At 42.3% G+C, this 20,443-nt stretch overlaps 1 protein-coding gene across 6 annotated transcripts; it reads right to left on the reverse strand.

Annotated features, from left to right (window-relative positions):
- Positions 1 to 870: 870 nt before the first annotated feature.
- On the reverse strand, positions 871 to 19,393 carry YPEL5 (yippee like 5). Of its 6 annotated transcripts, none has more exons than XM_003354872.5 (4): positions 19,280 to 19,393; positions 6,059 to 6,147; positions 4,790 to 4,954; positions 871 to 2,764 (listed from the first exon to the last, which is right to left on the reverse strand). In XM_003354872.5, the coding sequence occupies exons 3-4, from the start codon at positions 4,928 to 4,930 to the stop codon at positions 2,540 to 2,542; spliced, it is 366 nt and encodes a 121-aa protein (XP_003354920.1). In that variant the 5' UTR covers positions 4,931 to 4,954; positions 6,059 to 6,147; positions 19,280 to 19,393; the 3' UTR covers positions 871 to 2,539. The 6 variants fall into 6 exon arrangements, with proteins under 6 accessions (XP_003354920.1, XP_084875822.1, XP_005662706.1 ...); XM_085019696.1 differs by lacking the exon at positions 19,280 to 19,393 and adding an exon at positions 18,204 to 18,385; XM_005662649.3 differs by lacking the exon at positions 19,280 to 19,393 and adding an exon at positions 10,955 to 11,108.
- Positions 19,394 to 20,443: the final 1,050 nt, after the last annotated feature.

Genomic DNA, 20,443 nt, shown 5'->3' on the forward strand with positions numbered 1-20,443 from the left:
TTTTATGAATAGAAAATTTAGAAAACAGTTATGGTACTGCTATTTTTCTCCTCCAACCCCAAAGCAGCCACTCAAAATTGTAACTTAAATCATTATATAATTACTGGAGTTTCCATCATGGCTCAGTGGTAACGAAGCCAACTAGTATCCATGAGGCCTTGCTCAGTGGGTCAAGGATCTGGCGTTGCCATGAGCTGTGGTGTAGGTCACAGACATGGCTCGGATCCCGGTTGCAGCTACAGCTCCAATTCAACCCCTAGCCTGGGAACTTCCATATGCCATGGGTGCAGCCCTAAAGAGACCAAAAATAAATAAATATTAAATCATTACATAACTACTAACAAATATTTATCCCTGATTATTCACTTTAGGATGGTCTCTGTACAAACCTCAGTAACCCACTCATTATACATTATATTCATCTGTATTTGGTTAACCCTTCCCATTCCTAGAGCAAAATCATTCCCATTAGTGCTTTCCCATCAAGCGAACAGTGAGTGTTTGCTTTTCCTTAAACAATCCAATCTGACTGAATCCTCCATATTGTTACTGGTTTTATGGTTTTTTGAGAAGTTTTTAAAAGTAAGACATGAAGGAACTTGATGCTATGGTTCCTGGTGCAACCACCTAAAAGTTAACATATACTAAACTATACTTGTCAGTGTCTGCGGTAAAATCATCTCAGAGAATTTTATACTGAAAAATTCAGGTGTAAATCAAGTAGATTTAAATAAGTTAGAATGTCGCCTTATCACTGGCAACTGAAAAATGCTACAGCTACTCAAAGGTATGATGTGTGTATTCATAGATAAAAACTAAGATGATTACTAGACAAAGATCAGTGGAAAATAAGCAGCAGTTTTGCACCAATGCAAGACAAAATATACTTTATTGTGACAGCAAATGCACATAGTGCTATAAGTAAGGCATGCTACTAGGAATCTGCATATAATCAAAGGCCAGGATGGAAATCAATGTTGTTTCTTAATGAAGATTTAGTCCACGGTGAATGAAAGAGAAGAATTTGTGTCCATGTATCTCAAATGCAATATTATACACCTACCAAATCAGAGACCTATGCCTCTAACCAAGGGCTCAAAGGCAAATAAGAGAAACTTAATCCTAACTGTACTCAGAAGTCACTTCTAATATAAATGACAGAAAGACTTTCCTAATTAATTTGAGGCAAATTTCATCTCTAGACAAAGGCCTAGAAGTTGAGCAAACATCCATTCATTAGGTAGTTAGCCAATTTTAATGCCATTTATTCCACCAAAAACAAATACTAGAATATCTAGAAATAGTTTGGATAAAGAAACATTTATATTTTAATACTTCACAATGTTGTAAATTTTGGGTTAAAATAACCCCCTGAGTCAAATTTGATCCCATTCCACTTGAAGGGACCAAGTACAGTTTTGATTTCAACAGCTGAACTTCTGAGGGAAGATCTGAGAAAATAACGCTAGGAGATCTAGTGCTTTTGATGTAATAGGCTCTACAGACTTGTCAAAATCAATGCAAAACTGAGAAGGATAGGCTGAAATGCTTTGCAAAGCAGTATTTTTAGATAGGCTGCTTCATTTCCCTCCCTTTAAAACAGATGCAGATGAAATGCTTTCTGCATGAATGCACACTGACATTCTGTTAACTGGTTTCTAAATGCAATACTGTGGATTTAAACAGTATGCTTTAAACAAAGTAGTATCTCATACAAAGTCAACTTAGCTTAAGAGATGAAAAGAAAAACTACTATGCAAATAACTAATCAAATATTCTGCTCTTTTAAAAGGTGATTTTAAAAGCAACACAGGACCAAAAACATCCAACTATTACTTTATTTATATTACTATGCTTAAGTTACATGGAAAAGACAACCAAGCAGTTCTGCCCCATATCAGGAAAAGTTTCCAATCAACACCAATTATGTGGTGACAAATAACTAGGAATGGTGACATCTTTGGGTCAAGACTGACAAGGAAGAATGGGCTCTGATGCTACGGTTCATCTCCAACAAGAATATGGCACAATGGCCAGCACAAGCCATACTAACACTGAACCTTTAGCGCTGGTCACAAATTCGGATCTCTTCTCTGAAGCTAGCAAATCAAGTGAAATAATTGGGTTTTTTTAAAAAAAAGTTTTAAAATGAAGCCCAAATAAATTTAAAAACCATGCTCCTGACACATTTTCCTTTCAAAATTTACATAAAACACTTTTTCATTCTAATAGCCCAGATTTTTTTCCTCACATAGCCCACCATATCGCTGCAGATAAACTATTCTGCCTCAAGATGTAAACATAGGGGAAAAATAATTAACGGCAACTGCATAATAATCTCTCTACACACTGCTGTTGGATGGAGAATAGAAAATTTAAAAAAAAAAGAAAGAAAGAAAGAAAGGTTCCATCATAGATTCTCACAACCTCGTTCCGCAGTTCATGAATCCGACTCTGATGCTAAGGTGACAGTGTATGTAAGTAGATTTTTGTTTTCAGTGAAGGAGACCTGGGAAAAGATGTATTTATCTTTTTTTCTTCAAGAGTTATCAGATGGTACATGCTCCTCAAAGCCCTCACTTTCTCGAACTAGAGCTCGTTCCAGGATCACACGGCCTTCCTTATAACGCTGGCTGTCTTCAGTGGCAAACTCATAGATCCATCCCAGTTTGCTATTGCAGTTTTTGCAGCTCACATCTCGAACCATGTGGCGGCCAGTGAGCATGACACGGTCTTGAACTTCACTGTACTGCAGGTTAACTACCTAAGAAACACGTGAAAATAAAATTGCAAAAGCATGTAGTTATTTGCCAAAAATGGCACACAATATATTGGTTGATGCAAGAACAGCAACTTCAGAAAAGCAAACAGCAGTTATTTCTTTTGTCAAATCTACAATATACTTTCCAAGGGCTATTTTTTACAAACTGCCAGGACAGGTCAACATCTGTACTGGACTGGACATCTAATTCAATCACGTATTATCATTCTAGTTTAAGTCACACTGTTTATAAACAGTAGCTAAATCTGAGTTGTAGCAAAGAGTCCTTAACTTAGAATCATAAAATGTAGGTCTGAGTCTAACTGCTATCATTCACCACTCAATGATAAGTTCAAATAACACCAAAGTAAAGAACCTAGGACATAATAGGTATTCCATAAAAAGAAGTTTGCCAAATTTGTTTCTGAATTAACATTTTATCTAAAAACAGACTGGGGTGGACTGCAATACAGTTATCAAGGGGTTCAAAAAAATCTGTGAAGAATTTCCAATGTTTTGTTTTTTTTTTTTTTTTTTTTTTTTTTGTCTGTTTGCCTTTTCTAGAGCCGATGCCGCGGCATAGGGAGGTTCCCAGGCTAGGGGTCTAATCGGAGCTGTAGCTGCCGGCCTACACCAGAGCCACAGCAATGTGGGATCTAAGCCGTGTCTGCAACCTACACCGCAGCTCACGGCAATGCCGGATCCTTAACCCACTGAGCAAGGCCAGGGATCGAACCCGCAACCTCACGGTTCCTAGTTGGATTCGTTAACCACTGAGCCACGATGGGAACTCCTCCAATGATTCTTAATACCTAATGAGCCTCTATACTTTACTTTTCTGTAAAGAGCCAGATAGTAAATATTTTCGACTTTGAGAGCTATATGATTTTTGTTATAGCTATTTAGCTCTGCTGTTGTAGCACGAAAGCAGCCATAGACAATACCTAGACGAATAACCATGATTGTGCTTCATTAAATTTCATTTACAAAAACAGACATCTGGCCTGCCACAGTATACCAACACCTACTCTATACCTAAATAAAGACCAAGGCGGGGAGTTCCTGTCAGGGCTCAGCAGAAACAAATCTGACTAGCATGTATGAGGATGCAGGCTTGATCCCTGGCCTTGCTTAGTGGGTTAAGGATCCAGCATTGCTGTGAGCTGTGGCGTAGGTTGCAGACGCAGCTGGGATCTGGTGTTGTTGTGGTGTAGGCCAGCAGCTACAGCTCCACTCCACCCCTAGCCTGGGAACCTCCATATGCTGTGGGTTCAGTCCGAAAAAGAACAACAACAACAACAAAGACCAAGGAGTATACACTAGCAATTCTTGGATAGAAAAATTTGTCTCTAAGTGAAACAGAGAGGTGTCCACTGGGGAGGTTTAGTTGAACTACTAAGAACAGTACCTTGAACTAGTTCTGTTCCTTACCTAAAATATTTGGCAATTCAACTTTGCTAGCATATATTAGACTCCAGGAGAAAGAATCAAATCAACAAATTTCAAGGCAAGCCAGATATTAGAGAAGGAAGCACACTATACATTCACCTGTAAATCAGGAAATGCTCTTCTTGTTGGCAAACCTATCAGCCAAATCGTAATCAGGATGACTGATAAGCATAAATTAGAGCAAGGGAAGTTGGTTAGATGATCCTTATTCACTTGCATGTCAAGCTATGAGAGCTTATTGCAGCTATCTCCCTATAAGGATCAATCAGTGATAAGGGGTTGTCCCCTTCAACAGTCTGTGAAGTTGCTATCAAATTCTTACACTGACTGCCTTCTGAGGTAATGGAGACCACCCTTCTTATTCTAAGATAATCTTTTTACTTTCACGGCTAAAAATCACATTCTAGTAATGCCTTCCTGAGGTCCCATCAGGCGAACTAGTGGGCACTCATTCCTGTAGACTTCATCTCCCATTCTGACTTGTCCTAGCATCTCCATGCTCTGAGGGGTATTCTAGTTCTGCTGTCAAATATATCCACTGAACTTACTTAGAAAATGCAACTGGTTTTCCCCACCGACCTTGTTAAAAAGAAATGCTCTGCCAGTGGCGCCTGTGAACCGAGTGGAGATGAGCTCTGAGCGGTTGGTCAGGATCGTATCGCAGTTTGCACAGGAAAACAGACGGGTACCACCGATGTGATCAAGGAAAATCCTGCCCATTTTTATAGCTGAAGTTCTAAAAACCTAGGAGCAAATGGAAAAGGACAAGAAATGCGTTATGATTTTTAAAAAAAATTTGTTAGCATCTACTTGGTTGTGTCATGGAGAACATTTATATATGTGCGATCTCTTTGTAGTACTTCATATGTGAAATAACTGACTCTGAACAAAAGGATCCAAAGTTAACACAACAAACAAACAAATAATAACCAAGCTAAGAATATCTTAGAAGCAATGAGTCAAAGAAGTAAACATGCTTAGGCAAGGCCAAGGAATGCTATCACTTCTCTTTTGATTAGTATGAAAAAAACAGACAAAGGAGTTCCCTTGGCTCAACAGGTTAAGGATCCAGCATTGTCGCTGGTGTGGCTCAAGTCTCTGCTGTGCCATGGGTTCGATCCCTAGCCCAGGAACTTCCACAAGCCATGGGCACAGCCAAATAAAGGGAAAAACAAAACAAAACTGGAAGACAGTGGAATTTCAAACTGAATGATAAGCAAAGGCAGAGAGGTGAGAGAAAAAGTTCAGCACAAGTGTTAAGTACACATTCGAGTATATGTAATTTGAGAAAAGACTTGTGGGGCAAGAATAGGATGATTAAGAATAGAAAAAAAGGGCAATCAGAAAACAAGAAGAGGACTTCCTGTTGTGGCGAAGCGGAAACGAACCTGACTAGTATCCATGAGGAGGTGGGTTCAATCCCTGGCCTTGCTCAGTGGGTTAAGGATTCGGCATTGCTGTGAGCTGTGGTATAGCTTGAATCCCAAGTCGCTGTGGCTGTGGTGTAGGCCGGCAGCTGCAGCTCTGATTCCACCCCTAGTCTGAGAATATGCATATGCCACAGGTGCGCCACCCCCACTCCCCAAAAAACCCTAGAAGAGGGTAGTCTGGTTGAGAGCATGGGGTGTCTGGTTCTCTGGTCATCGGGTGCATCAACAACCATCTAGGGGCGATGGCACTTACATTAGTAAGTTTGTGCAGCATTGTACTAGGTACTTTACTTATTTCAAAATTATCATGACAACTCTGAGGTTATCACTCCTATTTCATAGATTATCTAAGATTACAGACTGGTCAAAGGTTACAGAGCTTTCAAGTATAGAAAATCATGATTAGAATAGTGCTCACCCAAGTCAAAGCCAAATTTTTTCCATTACTCTACACTGTGTCCTCTAAGAGGGTACGGTACACAAGATGTTTCTAAGCCTGGCATAAGGCTAGGAAAATAAGAACAGAGAAGGGAAAGATGAGCCATTATTATACAACTTACTATCTTTAAGAAAGCCTCCTGATTCAATAAATCACAGAAGTGCTAAAATATTGATGGGGGGGAAGCTCTGAATCTGATTTCTGTAACAAGGATAATCACACTTCAATATTTAAAAAGTTAGGAGAGGGAGTTCCCGTCATGGCTCAGTGGAAATGAATCTGACTAGTATCCATGACGACGTAGGTTCGATCCCTGGACTTGCTTAGTAGGTTAAGGATCCAGCATTGCCTTGTGCTGTGGTATAGGTCACAGACGTGGCTCGGATCCTGTGTTAATATGGCTGTGGCATAGGCCAGCGGTTACAGCTGTTTCCACCCCTAGCCTGGGAACCTCCATATTCTATGGGTGCAGCCCTAAAAAGACAAAAAATAAAGAATAAAAGAGACATACTTAAAAATAACTAAATATAGAGTTAGGAGAGGCATTCCTGCTGTGGTGCAATGGGATCAGCAGCATTTCTGCAGCATCAGGATGTATGCAGATTCAATCCCCAGCCTGGCCCAGTGGGTTAAAGGATCCAGCACTGCTGTAGCTGCAGCTGCAGCATAGGTCACAACTGTGGCTCAGGTCCGATCCCTGACCCAGGAACTCCATAAGCCATGGGGCAGCCAAAAGAAGAGAAAAAGAAAAAAAGTTAGGGGAGTTAATGTAAATCCTTGAATTCACTGCAATTAATCCCCAAAACAGTATTACTTTTTAAACAAAGATCTAGATATAGTAAAGAATACACTATAGTTTTCATTGAGAAAAGAATTTATTCCTGGGTGTAGTGATAATCTTTGTTTTAAATATTTAATATATCTCTAAAATGGTATACAGAGCTAATATAGCTACCACTATGGGGAAAAAATATCTAGAACCCATATGTAAAGAATCCACTGTCATCTTAAGCTTGGGGAAATTCCATTACAAATTAAAAATAAAAGTCCATTCCTTCTTATACCTGTCAATTTCCTTAGCCATTAGGCAGTTCTACTGTTATTAGAAATGTCATTATCACAGAGATAATTATGACTCCCATTAAGCATTATGATATGGGAGTTCCCATCATGGCTCAGTGGAAACGAATCTGACTAGCATCCATGAGGATGCAGGTTTGATCCCTGGCCTTGCTCAGTGGGTTAAGGATCTGGTGTTGCCGTGAGCTTAGATCTGGCATGGCTGTGGCTGTGGTGTAGGACAGTGGTTACAACTCCAGTTTAACCCCTAGCCTGGGAACCTCTATATGCTGCAGATGAGGCCCTAAAAAGACAAAAAAAAAAAAACCCAAAAAACAAAAAACAAACCATTATGATCTGGAAGTTTAATAAAGAATGAATAAGAAATAGTGAATACAATTACAATTTGTAACTGGTAAAAGGAAAATCAGGGAATTCCTCATGGTGCAGTGGAAATGAATCTGACTAGTAATCATAAGGATATAGGTTCGATACCTGGCCTCACTCAGTGGGTTAAGGATCCGGCATTGCCATGAGCTGTGGTGTAGGTCACAGGTATGGCCTGGATCTGGCATTGCCATGGCTGTGGTGTAGGCCAGTGCCTAAGCTCCGATTTGACCCCTAGTCTGGGAACTTCCATATGCCAAGGGTGCAGCCTTAAAACAACAAAATATTAAAAATAAATAAATAAATAAAAGGAAAATCATGCACTAACAGGAGTTGAATAAACCCTGGGTAAAATAACAAGACTTAAGAAATGACATTTAGCATTCCTTTTTAAAATTTTATTTTTTTGTCTTTTTGGGGCTGCACCTGTGGCATATGAAAGTTCCCAGGCTAGGGGTCAAATCAGAGCGGCAGCTGCTGGCCTATACCACAGCCACAGCAACACCAGATCCAACGCGCATCTGTGACCTACACCACAGCTCACAGTAACACCGGATCCTTAACACACTGAGTGACACCAGGGATAGAATTCACGTCCTCATGGATCTGGTTAGTTAGGTTCATTAACCACTGAGCCACGACAGGAACTCCTGACATTTAGCTTTCTGATTATATTTCTGCAAAATGACAATTAAAGGTAGGACTTGCTGCCTACTGTTTCAGTCTTTAGGATACCATTACTTTTCTCAGGTGCTTAAGAACACAGCATTTGCTACACAAAGGTCAAAAGTTGCAAATTGGAGGCCTATGGGCTAAATTCATTTGGTGATAGGGAGATATAGCAGCAAACAAAACAACCCTTCCCTCACAAAGCATTAGGTGAACATGTTTAGTTTGGCCTGCAGTTTTTATTTTAATAAAAAAAAAAAGTTGAAAGGTGGAGGAAGGAGGAAGTAGGATAGACTAGGGGTTTGAGGTCAGTATATGCAAACTATTACATTTAGAATCTTAACAAGGTTCTATTGGACAGCACCCACAGCAGATGGAAGTTCCTGGGCCAGGGATCGAATCCGATCCAGAGCCAATGTCAGAGCAATTGACAACCCACTGTGCCACAGCAGGAACTCCCAGTTACATTTTTTAATATCAGTCATTTACAGGAAGAAATCGACAGCAAGGTTTTACAGTCTCACTTCTTATGACAGTCCTCAGAGTCTGTATTTCTCTAAAAACTAGTTTTTGTGTGGACATTTAGTCTCCAGCCTGAGCTTCTGTGAATTGTTACTTTAAAGCCAATTTTGAAGTTCCCATTGTGGCACAGTGGTTAACGAATCCGACTATGAACCATGAGGTTGCAGGTTCAATCCCTGGCCTTGCTCAGTGGGTTAAGGATCCAGCATTGCCATGAGCTGTGGTGTAGGTTGCAGATGCGGCTCGGACCCCATGTTGCTGTGGCTCTGGCGTAGGCCAGTGGCTACGGCTCTGATTAGACCCTTAGCCTGGGAACCTCCATATGCCACAGGAAGCGGCCCTAGAAGCTTCAAACTTTTAAATACAATATTCATGTTGTAATTTATTTCAAATATAATGAAGGAATAACTACATGTTTTTGAATTGACTAGAGCAGACACAATGCTACTGAGGAAAATGTTCTCAATTTCAAAATGAACTCTCCCTATACCTTCTGCCTACATTATTCCATCTTTGGTTCAAAATTACTATATGGCTGTAACCATTTGCTACTGGATACAGGCCAATTCTTATTTCTAAATAGGGTAAATAGATTTAACATGCTTTCTCTTCTCTGCTTCAAATTCAGACTATTTTTAACTTTTACCCAACTATTTTTTACTGGATTCAGTTACATGATTCATTACCAAGACCAAAAATGTCTGTATTGAATCACTATTCCTAGCTGTGGTTGCCATTTATAGAGTTCTATATATGTATATAAAACTGTAAAATGTAGTTCTTTCTGCCAAAAGAGATAAGACAGAATACCACAGAATCTAGCAGAATCACTTGCCGTGGAAGGTCTCTGGGATGGAGAAAAACTTTTGCAGGCCATTAGCTTTCAGGTGTTAGGCCTCTTCACAGGGCAAGGGAGCACACACAACCCAGCACTAACTTCCACCATGCAAACTCAGGAGGCTGACATCAATCAGAATGCCACTTTATTATGGAAGGGGGAAGGTCATTAAAAAGCTAACACCTAACACGTGAATCAGGCTTCTCTAGACCTGGATGATATATTGAACTCTGCCTTTAACTTAATAATTACACTCTATGGGACACTGCATTTGGTACTTTACATACCACATTTAATCTTAACAATTTCTTTTTCCTTTTAGGGCCACACCTGCAGCTTATGGAAGTTCCCACACTAGGGGTCAAACTGGAGCCACAGCCACAGCCGATCCAAGCCATATCTGCAACCTATGCTGCAGCTTGCTGCAACGCCGGATCCTTAACCCACTGAGTGAGGCCAGGGATCAAATCTGCATCCTTACAGAGACAACATCAGGTTCTTTTTTTTTTTTTTTTTGTCTTTTTTTTGCTATTTCTTGGGCCGCTCCCACGGCATATGGAGGTTCCCAGGCTAGGGGTCTAATCGGAGCTGTAGCCACCAGCCTATGCCAGAGCCACAGCAACGCAGGATTCGAGCCGCGTCTGCAACTTACACCACAGCTCACAGCAACGCCGGATCGTTAACCCACTGAGCAAGGGCAGGGATCGAACCCGCAACCTCATGGTTCCTAGTCAAATTCGTTAACCACTGCGCCACGACGGGAACTCCAACATCAGGTTCTTAACCCACCAAGCCACAATAGAATTTCTTGGCAATTTTTAAAGTAGGTATGTATTATTCCACTTTTGTATAGGAAAAAAATAAAGGCTGTGACTTAATGAAACTGTCCAAACTGGGATCAGAACTAATCCTGTTTCAGTTCTTTTCACTTCACTTACTCTCCAGGGCAGAAGAGACTGGGTGATTCAGTCTTTCTCCCTCAGAATTATCATGGACCTCTCCTGCCTCCAGGCTGAGCCTCCAACGTTGGATCCTTAACCCACTGCACCACAGTGGGGAACTTTAGGTTATTAAATCCTTAAAAGATTGAAATAGAGAGTTCTTACTCTGGTGCAGTGGGTTAGGGATCCAAATGCAGAGGCTTCAGTTGCTGCAAAAGTGCAGGTTTAGAACCCTGGCGCAGTGCAGTGGTTAAATGATCCACGCTACTGCAGCTATGGCATGCGTCACACAGCTGCAGCTTGGATTTGATCCCTGGCCCAGGAACTTCCGTATGCCAGTGAATAGGCCATAAAAAAAAAAAAAAAAAAGAAAAGAAAAGAAAATTTGAGGAGTTCCCACTGTGGCGCAGCAGAAATGAATCAGACTAGGAACATGAGGTTGTGGGTTCGAGCACTCACCTTTGCTCAGTGGATTAAGGATCCAGTGTTGCTGTGAGCTGTGGTATTGGTCGCAGACATGGCTCAGATCTGGCGTTGCCGTAGCTGTGGTACAGGGCAACAGCTACAGCTCCAACTGGACCCCTAGCCTGGGAACCTCCATGTGTTGTTTGCCCTAAAAGCCAAAAAAAAAAAAAAAAAAAAAAACTAAATAGGAAAAGTATCAAATTTGGTTACTTAACTAGAAGCCTAATATCAGTTTGTTTGAAATTATTGAAAACAGTGAGTCAGTTTGAAAATTTAAGCAAAATTCATAGATAATATGTTGATCATATTTTAGTAACTATTTTCAATTTCCTTCCTCTTCAATAAATAGCACATTTAGCTACCTAGAATTTTCAAATTCTATTTAGTAAGAGACTCTGGTGAAGCAACATTTTAGGACCTTTATCTTTTTTTTATAGATTTAAAAATTAGAGATTATAGAATCTCTAAGAGGAAAAAAAAAGGTTTTTCTCTTTCAGAAATTCATGAAAGACAGTCTCTAAGAAGGTATTATTTTTCAAAATTAAGACATGATGAACTATATAATTTCCTAGTTTCAGTCCAGGTCAATGAAACAATTTTATAAAAAAAGGCTTTTCATTTTTGAGATTTAATTTAGAGCAATGTGAGGTTCACAGCAAAATAAGGTAGAGATTTTCCACACTCCCTGCCCCCACCGATGCATACCCTGTCTAGTTATCAACAACCCTCACCAGAGTGGTACATTTGTTACAACTAATGAACCTATAATGAATGACACATCATCACCACCCAAAGTCCACAGTTTATTAGGGCTCGCTCTCAGTGTTGTACATTCTGTGTGTTTGGATAAATGTATAATAACATATATCCATCATTACGTTATCACAACATTTTCACTGCTCTAAAAATTCTCTGTGCTCTGCCTATTCATCCACATCCCCCCAACCAACCCAGTCTTTTTACTGTCTCTGTAGTTTTGCCTTTTCCAGAATGTCATATAGTTGGAATTATACAGTATGTAGCCTTTTCAGATTGGCTTCTTTTTCTTACTAAAATACATTTAAGGTTCTACCATGCCTTTTCACGGCTTGATAGCTCATTTCTTTTCAGTGTTGAATAATATTCCACTGTCTGGATGTACCAATTTATCCATTTCCCTAGTGAAGGATGTTGTGGTTACTTCAAGGTTTTGGCAGTTATGACTAGAACTGATATAAACATCCTCAGGCAGTTTTTCATATGGACATAAGTTTTCAATTCCTTTGAGTAAATATCAAGGAGTGTCACTTATGGATTACACAGTATGTTTAATTTTTTAAAAAACCACCACACTGTCTTCCACAGTGGCTGTTCCATTTTGCATTCCCACTAGCAATGAATGGGTGTGCCTATGCTCTACATCTTCACCAGCATTTGGTACTATCAGTACTCTGGATTTTGGCCATTCTAATAGGTGTGTAGTGGCATCTCACTGTTTTAATTTGCATTTCCCTGATGACATATGATTTGGAGCATCCCTTCATATGATATTTGCCATCTGTATATCTTCTTTGGTGAAGCATCTGTTTAAGATTTCTGGCCCACTTTTTAACTGGGTTGTTTTTTCATTGCTGAGTTTTAAGAGTCCTCTGTATATTTTGGATATCAGTCTTCTATCAGCTATGCCTTTTGCAAATATTTTCTCCAAGTCTACGGCTTGTCTTTTCATTCTCTTGACAGTGTCTTTCTCAGAGCACACATTTCCAATTTCAATTAAGTCCAGCTTATCAATTATTTCTTTCATGGGTCATGCCTTTGGTGTTGTATTTAAAAAGTCATTGCTAGGAGTTCTCATTGTGACTCATCGGTAACAAACCTGACTAGTATCCATGAGGACGAGTTTTTTTGTTTGTTTGTTTGTGTTTTTTTTGGCTTTTTGCTATTTCTTGGGCTGCTCCCGAGGCATATGGAGGTTCCCAGGCTAGGGGTCCAATCGGAGTTGCAGTCACCGGCCTACACCAGAGCCACAGCAACGCGGGATCCGAGCCATGTCTGCAACCTACACCACAGCTCGAGGCAACGCCGGATTGTTAACCCACTGAGCAAGGGCAGGGACCAAACCCGCAACCTCATGGTTCCTAGTCGGATTCGTTAACCACTGTGCCACGACGGGAACTCGAGGACGAGGTTTTGAGGCCTGGCCTCCTTCAGTGGTTTAAAGGATCCAGCATTGCCATGAACCACGGTGTAGGTCACAGACACAGATTGGATTCCAAGTTGTTGTGGCTCCAGCTCTGACTCGACCCCTAGCCTAGGAACTTCCATATGCCACAGGTACGGCCCTAAAAAGACAACAAATAGTCATTGCTATACTTGAGGTCATCTAGGTTTTCTCCTGTATTATCATCTATGAGTTTCGCAGTTTTGTATTTTACATTTAAGTATATGATTGATTGAGTTTATTTTTTTGAGTAGGGGTGTAAGGTCTGTGTCTAGATTCATTTCTTTGCATTCCAGCACCATTTATTGAAAATTATCTTCGCTCCGCTGTATTGTCTTTGGTCCCCTGTTAAAGATCAGGTGACCAGATTCATGTGAGTCTATTTCTGGGTTCTCTATCCCAATCCACTGATCTTTCACCGATACAATATCACCTTGATTACTATTGCTATATACTAAGTCTTAAAGTACGGTAGTGTCAGTCTGCTGATTTTATTTTTCTCCTTCAATATTGTGTTGGCTATTCTGGGTCTTTCACCTCTCTGTAGAAACTTCAGAATTAATTTGTTGATATTTACAAAGTAAATTTTTTGAATTTTCATTCGAATCACATTGGATCTACAGAACAAGTTGAGAAGAACGGTTATCTTGACAACACTGAGTCTTCCTATCCACGAACATGGAATCTCTCTCCATTTATTTAGTTCTTGATTTCATGCATCAGAGTTTATATTTTTCCTCATATAGATCTTGTACACACTGTTATATTTATACCTAAGTATTTCATTTGGGGGGGATGTTTATGTAAATCATTTGTGTTAATTTCAAATTCCACTTGTACACTGCTAGTACTGATTTATACATACACACAAACACATACGGTATCTTGTTTATTAGTCTAGCTCACTGCTAATTATTTTTAAAAGTAAGGGTTAGCATAATAACGTCTATGGGCAAAATTCAGTTCACCACTTATTTCTGTATGGTCCACAAGCTAAGAATGGTTTTTATGCTTTTAAATGATTAGGAAAAGAACACTGAAAGAATATTTTCTAACACATGACAATTATATGAAATTCAAATTTCAGTGTCCAAATATAAAGTTTTACTGGGACACAGCCACACTCATTTGTTTATACTTGATTGCTCTCTCACTACAAAGGCATAGTTTGAATAGTTGTGACTGAAAACTTATGGCTCACAAAGTTCACAATATTTACTATCTGGCCCTAGATAGAAAGTGTGCTGACCCCTGCTTAAAAACTTAGACAGCAAAAGAACTTTTCATTTAGAAAGTGGATGGGGAGTTCCTGTCGTGGCGCAGTGGTTAACGAATCCGACTAGGAACCATGAGGTTGCAGGTTCGGTCCCTGCCCTTGCTCAGTGGGTTAACGATCCGGCGTTGCTGTGAGCTGTGGTGTAGGTTGCAGACGCGGCTCGGATCCCGTGTTGCTGTGGCTCTGGCGCAGGCCAGTGGCTACAGCTCCGATTGGACCCCTAGCCTGGGAACCTCCATATGCCATGGGGTCGGCCCAAAGAAATTGCAAAAAGACAAAAAAAAAAAAAAAAAAAAGTGGATGGTCTTTCTACTTAGAAAAAAAGTAAACTTGGCTGGCATTTGGGTTTAAGGATCAATAGGAGTACCTCACATAATCAATTTAATCCCACTCCCCTTTTTGTCATGGATTTTCTAAAGTCCTCGACTTTCTATAGTAGGTTTAGCATGCTGAAGATCAAAAACACAAAGATTAGAAAAAACAGTATACCCAGCTGTTGCCTCCTTCTCCCCATCCCCAGAATTTAAAAAATGTAGCCCAAATACTTGAACTCTGGGTTCAAGTCTCAGCTCTGCCACTTAAAAGTGTAAACTTTGGGTAAGGTATCCTCACCTCAGCTTCTCCATCTCTAAAACAGTGATAACAGTACTCATCTCTGAGTTGTGAAAATTATATGGAGACAACACATTTTGAGAAAAGTGCCTGGCGCACAAGAAATGCTAAATAAAGGTAAATTTAGTAAAATAAGATTATCTTCTTCAACATTCCCCACTGGAACTTGCCCTTCCTGTTACTGAAATAAGCAAGCCTCAGAAAGGATATGAAATAAATAATAATAATTAACTGGCTTCATCTCCTGTTAGTCACCTAAGTGACCAGGTGACAGGAATTATAAGCAGGAGAAAAGTCAGAAACTTTTTGAAGCATCTCAAATTCTGAGTATCATAATTCTAGGTCTTAAAATAGGTCCTTGCCCTCTCTGTAATTAATAATCCAGTTCGGATTCAACCTCAGCCAAGTAGAATTCACAGAAGAATCACACTTCCCAGCCCTAAAAATTCCATAGAGGCATCACTAAGAACTCTCTGGTGGAAAAACACCCAGTTCACAGATAGACTTTTCCTTTATAAAATAATTATGAATTATTTCCTCTGGGCATTTCCAGACCACAGAACACATGCTCCACCCAACTCTATCATCTAGCATTGGACAGGTAAGAGGGGCTCTTCCACTGCACTAGGAGGTGGTGGGCAGATACAAGGAACAAAAACTCTCTCCCAAAGAGAACTGAGTATGCAGGAGCCTAGTGCAGAAAGGGTTAAAGAAATTTGCCCTTCTAGGGGACTATGTTTTACAGTGGTTTGGCTAAGATGAAACATGAAGAAGCAGGCTTGTATATCTCGTTTTCAGTCTCTTTCCTCTCCAAAACAAAAAGAAGGAATAAAACCCAAAGGACTTTTAACAGTGCTGAGTTGATTACTATAATTAACATTTAATGCTACTGTAATCTCATCAACTATTTCGTATCTTTTGTGACTAGGTTCTAGCAAAAATCTACAAAAGAAAATGATAAATTGAGTTTGAGACATAAAACCAATTTTCCAATTTTTGTACAAAATATTCACCTAGCCAAGGTTTCAGTGACCCAAACAAGCTGTGCTTTCCTTTTGTTCTCTTGCAATACCTGACCAGTTTACTTTGCTGTTTCAAATGTTCTGGTTGTAAAACCAGGTTTTCATTTGACAGTAATGTTTATATTTTTGTTTTTGTCCCCCAAATAATGTCTCTGTTGTTGTTAAACATTTTCCAAGTTCACTATGTTTCTATAATACTTACTGTTTAGTCATCACTAGAAAATAAGACTAGTCATGTAACTCAGTGAGTCAGCTAAACAATCTGAGTTGGTAATGTCCCCAAAACAGCTTTTGGCAAGACAAATTCAAGATCTCTTTGTTGTGATGCAATGCACCATGAGTCAAAAAAGCCTCTAATTGGATGGACTGGAATATAATTTAACTGTCTGGTTTCCTGATTCAGGTGTCAAGTAGCCAAGTTTAATGTCACAGGTAAGGTTCAGTTCCTACACTTCCCAGCATTACTACACAGGATTACCAGAGAAACTGATATTGGTTTATATGGCCATTGAGGCACTATGAAGCCTAAAATGATACTCTGGGCAGGATTATACTTAGGAGGAATATCTTCACTTCTCAATATTTAGGAGCTGCTTCCATGGAGTCCTTTTTTTTTTTTTTTTGGAGGGCAGTGGCTAGTTTAAGCTCTTGTTTTTAGATTTAATTTTGGCCTATTTCCCTTCCTTTTTGTCCTTTCTCTTTCTCTCCTACCACTTATGTAGAGAAAAAGAAAACTAAGACAACTAAGTCTAGGGAAAAGTCCTCAATGATCCAACCAGTTATTTTAGAAGTAGCCACATGTAGGCGTTCCTGTTGTGGCTCAGTGGTTAAGGAATCCAACTAGGAACCATGAGGTTGCAGGTTTGACCCCTGGCCTTGCTCAGTGGGTTAAGGATCTGGCATTGCGGTGAGCTGTGGTATAGGTTGCAGATGCGGCTCGGATCCAGAGTTGCTGTGGCTCTGGTGTAGGCCAGCGGCTACAGCTCTGATTTGACCCCTAGCCTGGGAACCTCCATATGCCTCAGGAGCGGCCCAATAAACGGCAAAAAGACAAAAAAAAAAAAAAGAAAGAAAAGAAATAGCCACATGTATTTCACTAGCCATTTTAGAAAAGTGGATAAAATCCAATTTGTCTCCCTGTATAAAGTTAAATAATTTACTTAGCATATTTCTTCAACACGTTCTCCTACAGATAAGACAGCTGCCAGAGATCAACTTGAAGGGGGAAAAAAAAGAAAAAGGCCAACCAGTAGACCCCTCTTGAGCACTGAGCTGGAAGAGAATGTGATAAAAGTAGCTTTCAGTCCTTTCCAAGGAGCATGATATTTTACCTGGTATTCCAGTACAAACCCAGAAAGAGAATGGAAAATATTTTGTGTGCCAAATTCCACAAGCTCCACCTTCTCACTGTTTGTAAAGGTTCCAGGACTTCCGCCCACCAGCCCCTGTCGGCCTAATAGCAACCCAAAGCTTCTTCATTTTCTAGGTCTAATCAATACCAATCCACTCTAGAATGCTTCCTACTTCACTTACTCATTTCTCACTGCCCCACTTCTGGATTCTTACAACACTCATTTGATAACTTACTCGTATTTAACACTGTAATGTTACCTAAATTTATTTGCCTATACCTGTTTACTAAAAACTGTAAGCTTCTAGAGAAGAGACAGTAAATTCTTTGCAATTTCCTTCTTATCTAACACAGCACAAGTATGCAATAAACTCAGAGGAAAAGACTCCACCAAGACACTTCACATCTGCCACAAATATGTACCCTGGACACACTTCACACATTTTGGTCCGTCTTTGTTGGGACACAGCTGCAATACTGTACGCGCGAAGTTAGCTAATATCCTATTACCCCTAGTTACTGCACTAGCGAGTCTAATTTTCCAAAAACACAAGGTTAGCTTGAGGTTACTTCAGGTTTTCCATCTGTCAAGGAGACCTGGAATAAAAATCCTCAGATTACTAACGGTACTCTGTAAACAGAAAAAGTTTAAAAATAAATGAGGTGTAAACCTTCCCAGACTCTCCCTGGAAGGCGAGATTAACAGCTCTTGAAATTAAACAGATCTTTGTAATATTTCAGTTTTCTAATTCCCTGTCCGGAATTTTCATTGTCCTACCTACCTACATAGGAGTGCAGAATAAAGGGGTGGCCAGAGCGGGCCTACCGCCCCACCAGCTAGGAAAGTAGGAAGGCGGCTCGCCGCGGAGCAGCAGGGGGCTGCGGTCTGCTGCGCGACCCCCGCCCCGGGGGCGCTCCGCCGCAGCCGCCCAGGCCCCGCCGCCCCGGCTGGCCCCAGCTGATTGCGGGCACGTGACGCCGCGGGCCAATCGGGAGGGGCCGGGGCCGAGCGCGGCGCGGTGCGGCCTCCTCCGGCACAACAAACACTGGCCGGAAACAGCTGAGCGGGCGGCCCCGAGGCCCCGGACGCCCGATTGCTGCCCAACAGTCGTGCCACGCCCTCCTTCAAGCGGGCGGGGGCCCCCTCCCTCTGCCCAGGGGTCTGCTGGGGTGCAGTGGGGCAGGTGGCGACATCCACCCTCCGCAAACAAAAGCCAACACCTCCCTTCGCCCGTAGCAAGTGCCAGCTGGCGGGGGATGTGGGCCTTTTGAAGGACGGGCGTAATCTCGGCCGCACATCTCGCAGTTGAGATCGGACTTCACTTCATAGCAGCAGACACGGGCCTCTCGGACGACAGTGGCGGCTGGGGGCCTGGGGCGCGTCCCCGACACTGCGGCGGGGACGCGGCCCGTGGGGGCGGGGCAGCCGAGGCGGCGGGGTCTGCGGCCCAACTGCCCGCGGAGGGGGCGCCGGAGGCCTGGGCTGCGACCGGGAGGGCCTCTGAGGCAGCGCCGGGGCGGGAGGACACGGGCGCTGAGCAGGGGGTCGCGGCTGTTGGGGTCACGCCAGTCGCCCTGGTTGCGCGGCGGGGGCGGGCCAACCGCGGCCGCCGCGCCTGGGCCTCACAAAGAGGAAACAGGCCAGCTCGTCAGCCCGCAGCCCAGCCACCCGCGCCAGCCCAGAGGGGCGGGGGTCGGCCGCGCTGGGACCCCGGGGGTGAAGGCAGCCAGGCAAGGATACTTCCTGCATGGGCCCCCCCCGCCTCGGGCCGATCCCTCAGTGCTTCCAAGCCGCCCACCCGGAGGAGGGTCTCGCCCCCACCCAGCCCAGAACCCAGCCCCCGACCGGTGCACTCACCCCGAGCTGCTGTGAGATCCGCCGGTACCTACGGCTCTTCGCTCCTCAGCTGAGATGAAGCCCCTCAGCCACCCGTCTCCAGGTTTGGTCAGGCCCTGGCCTTGGCCCCGCCTCTCCCTGGTAGGGCCTCACCGTCAATCACCAGTCGTAGCTCCGCCTCTCGAACAGTCGGCTCTCCTGGTTGGCCCAGAACGCCCTTCATTCCGAGGCCCCTCCCTTTCTATGGGCCCCGCCCCTTCTGGGTTTCACCCTCCCCCACTCACTCCCTGGTTTGCTTCTTGGCCCACCCCCCCCAGAAGGCGCAGATCCCTGGCTAACTCCCGGCAACTCGCTCCGCCCCTGACCCAACATCCTGGACTCGTACAGCCAATCAAATGGACTAACTCGGCCCCCTCTCTCGAGGTGGCCAATGTGGAGAGACCTAGGATCCACCCCCTTCCCAGCTGAGAGCACACAACACAGCATCCACGTGAGTCAGCTTCTTAAAGGCGACTGCTCAGCCTTTCTAATTGCAGCACCTGTGAGACAGCGTCACCAGGTGGTGTCTAGGGCCTAGTTTCCTGAGGCCCACTGATGAGAAATGAAAACCAACAGGCTGTTTTTGTAGGCAAGACAGGTGCCTAAAATGGACCCTGTAATTCATTTTTTTGAGATTGTTTACTATTGACCTGCCTTATAGTGGGCCACCTTTTATTTACAAACCTCAAACCCTTTGGGACTGGGCATATAGAATTCTTGAAGAAAGGATTTTATTTACAATTCCCTGAGTTTGTTCTTGATAGTGGAAGTCATTATCAAAAAGTTGAGAAAATTCGGAGTTCCCATTGTGGTGCAGTGGAAACGGACTAGAAACCATGAGGTTGCGGGTTCGATCCCTGGTCTCCTTCAGTGGGTTAAGGATCCGGCGTTGCTGGGAGCTGTGGTGGAGGTTGGCAGCTGTAGCTCTGATTGGACCCCTAGCCTGGGAACCTCCATATGCCGTGGATGCGGCCGAAAAAAAAAAAAAAAAAGGTAGAAAATTCAGTCTTTCTACAAGATTTTTCTTTGCCTCAGAGTCTGAGATTTGTTTGTTGAAAAGGGTAACTACTCCCTTAATCTTCATCAACACTTAAGATGGAAGGTTTTGTGTTTCATTAAATTAGAATTTCCCAGGTAATTACATTA

The sequence above is a fragment of the Sus scrofa genome, chromosome 3 (genome assembly GCF_054392235.1).
Source record: "Sus scrofa isolate SSC_HxYL_T2T_F1_AM1 chromosome 3, Sscrofa_HxYL_maternal_Yorkshire_Landrace_v2.0, whole genome shotgun sequence".
Lineage (NCBI taxonomy): Eukaryota > Metazoa > Chordata > Mammalia > Artiodactyla > Suidae > Sus > Sus scrofa.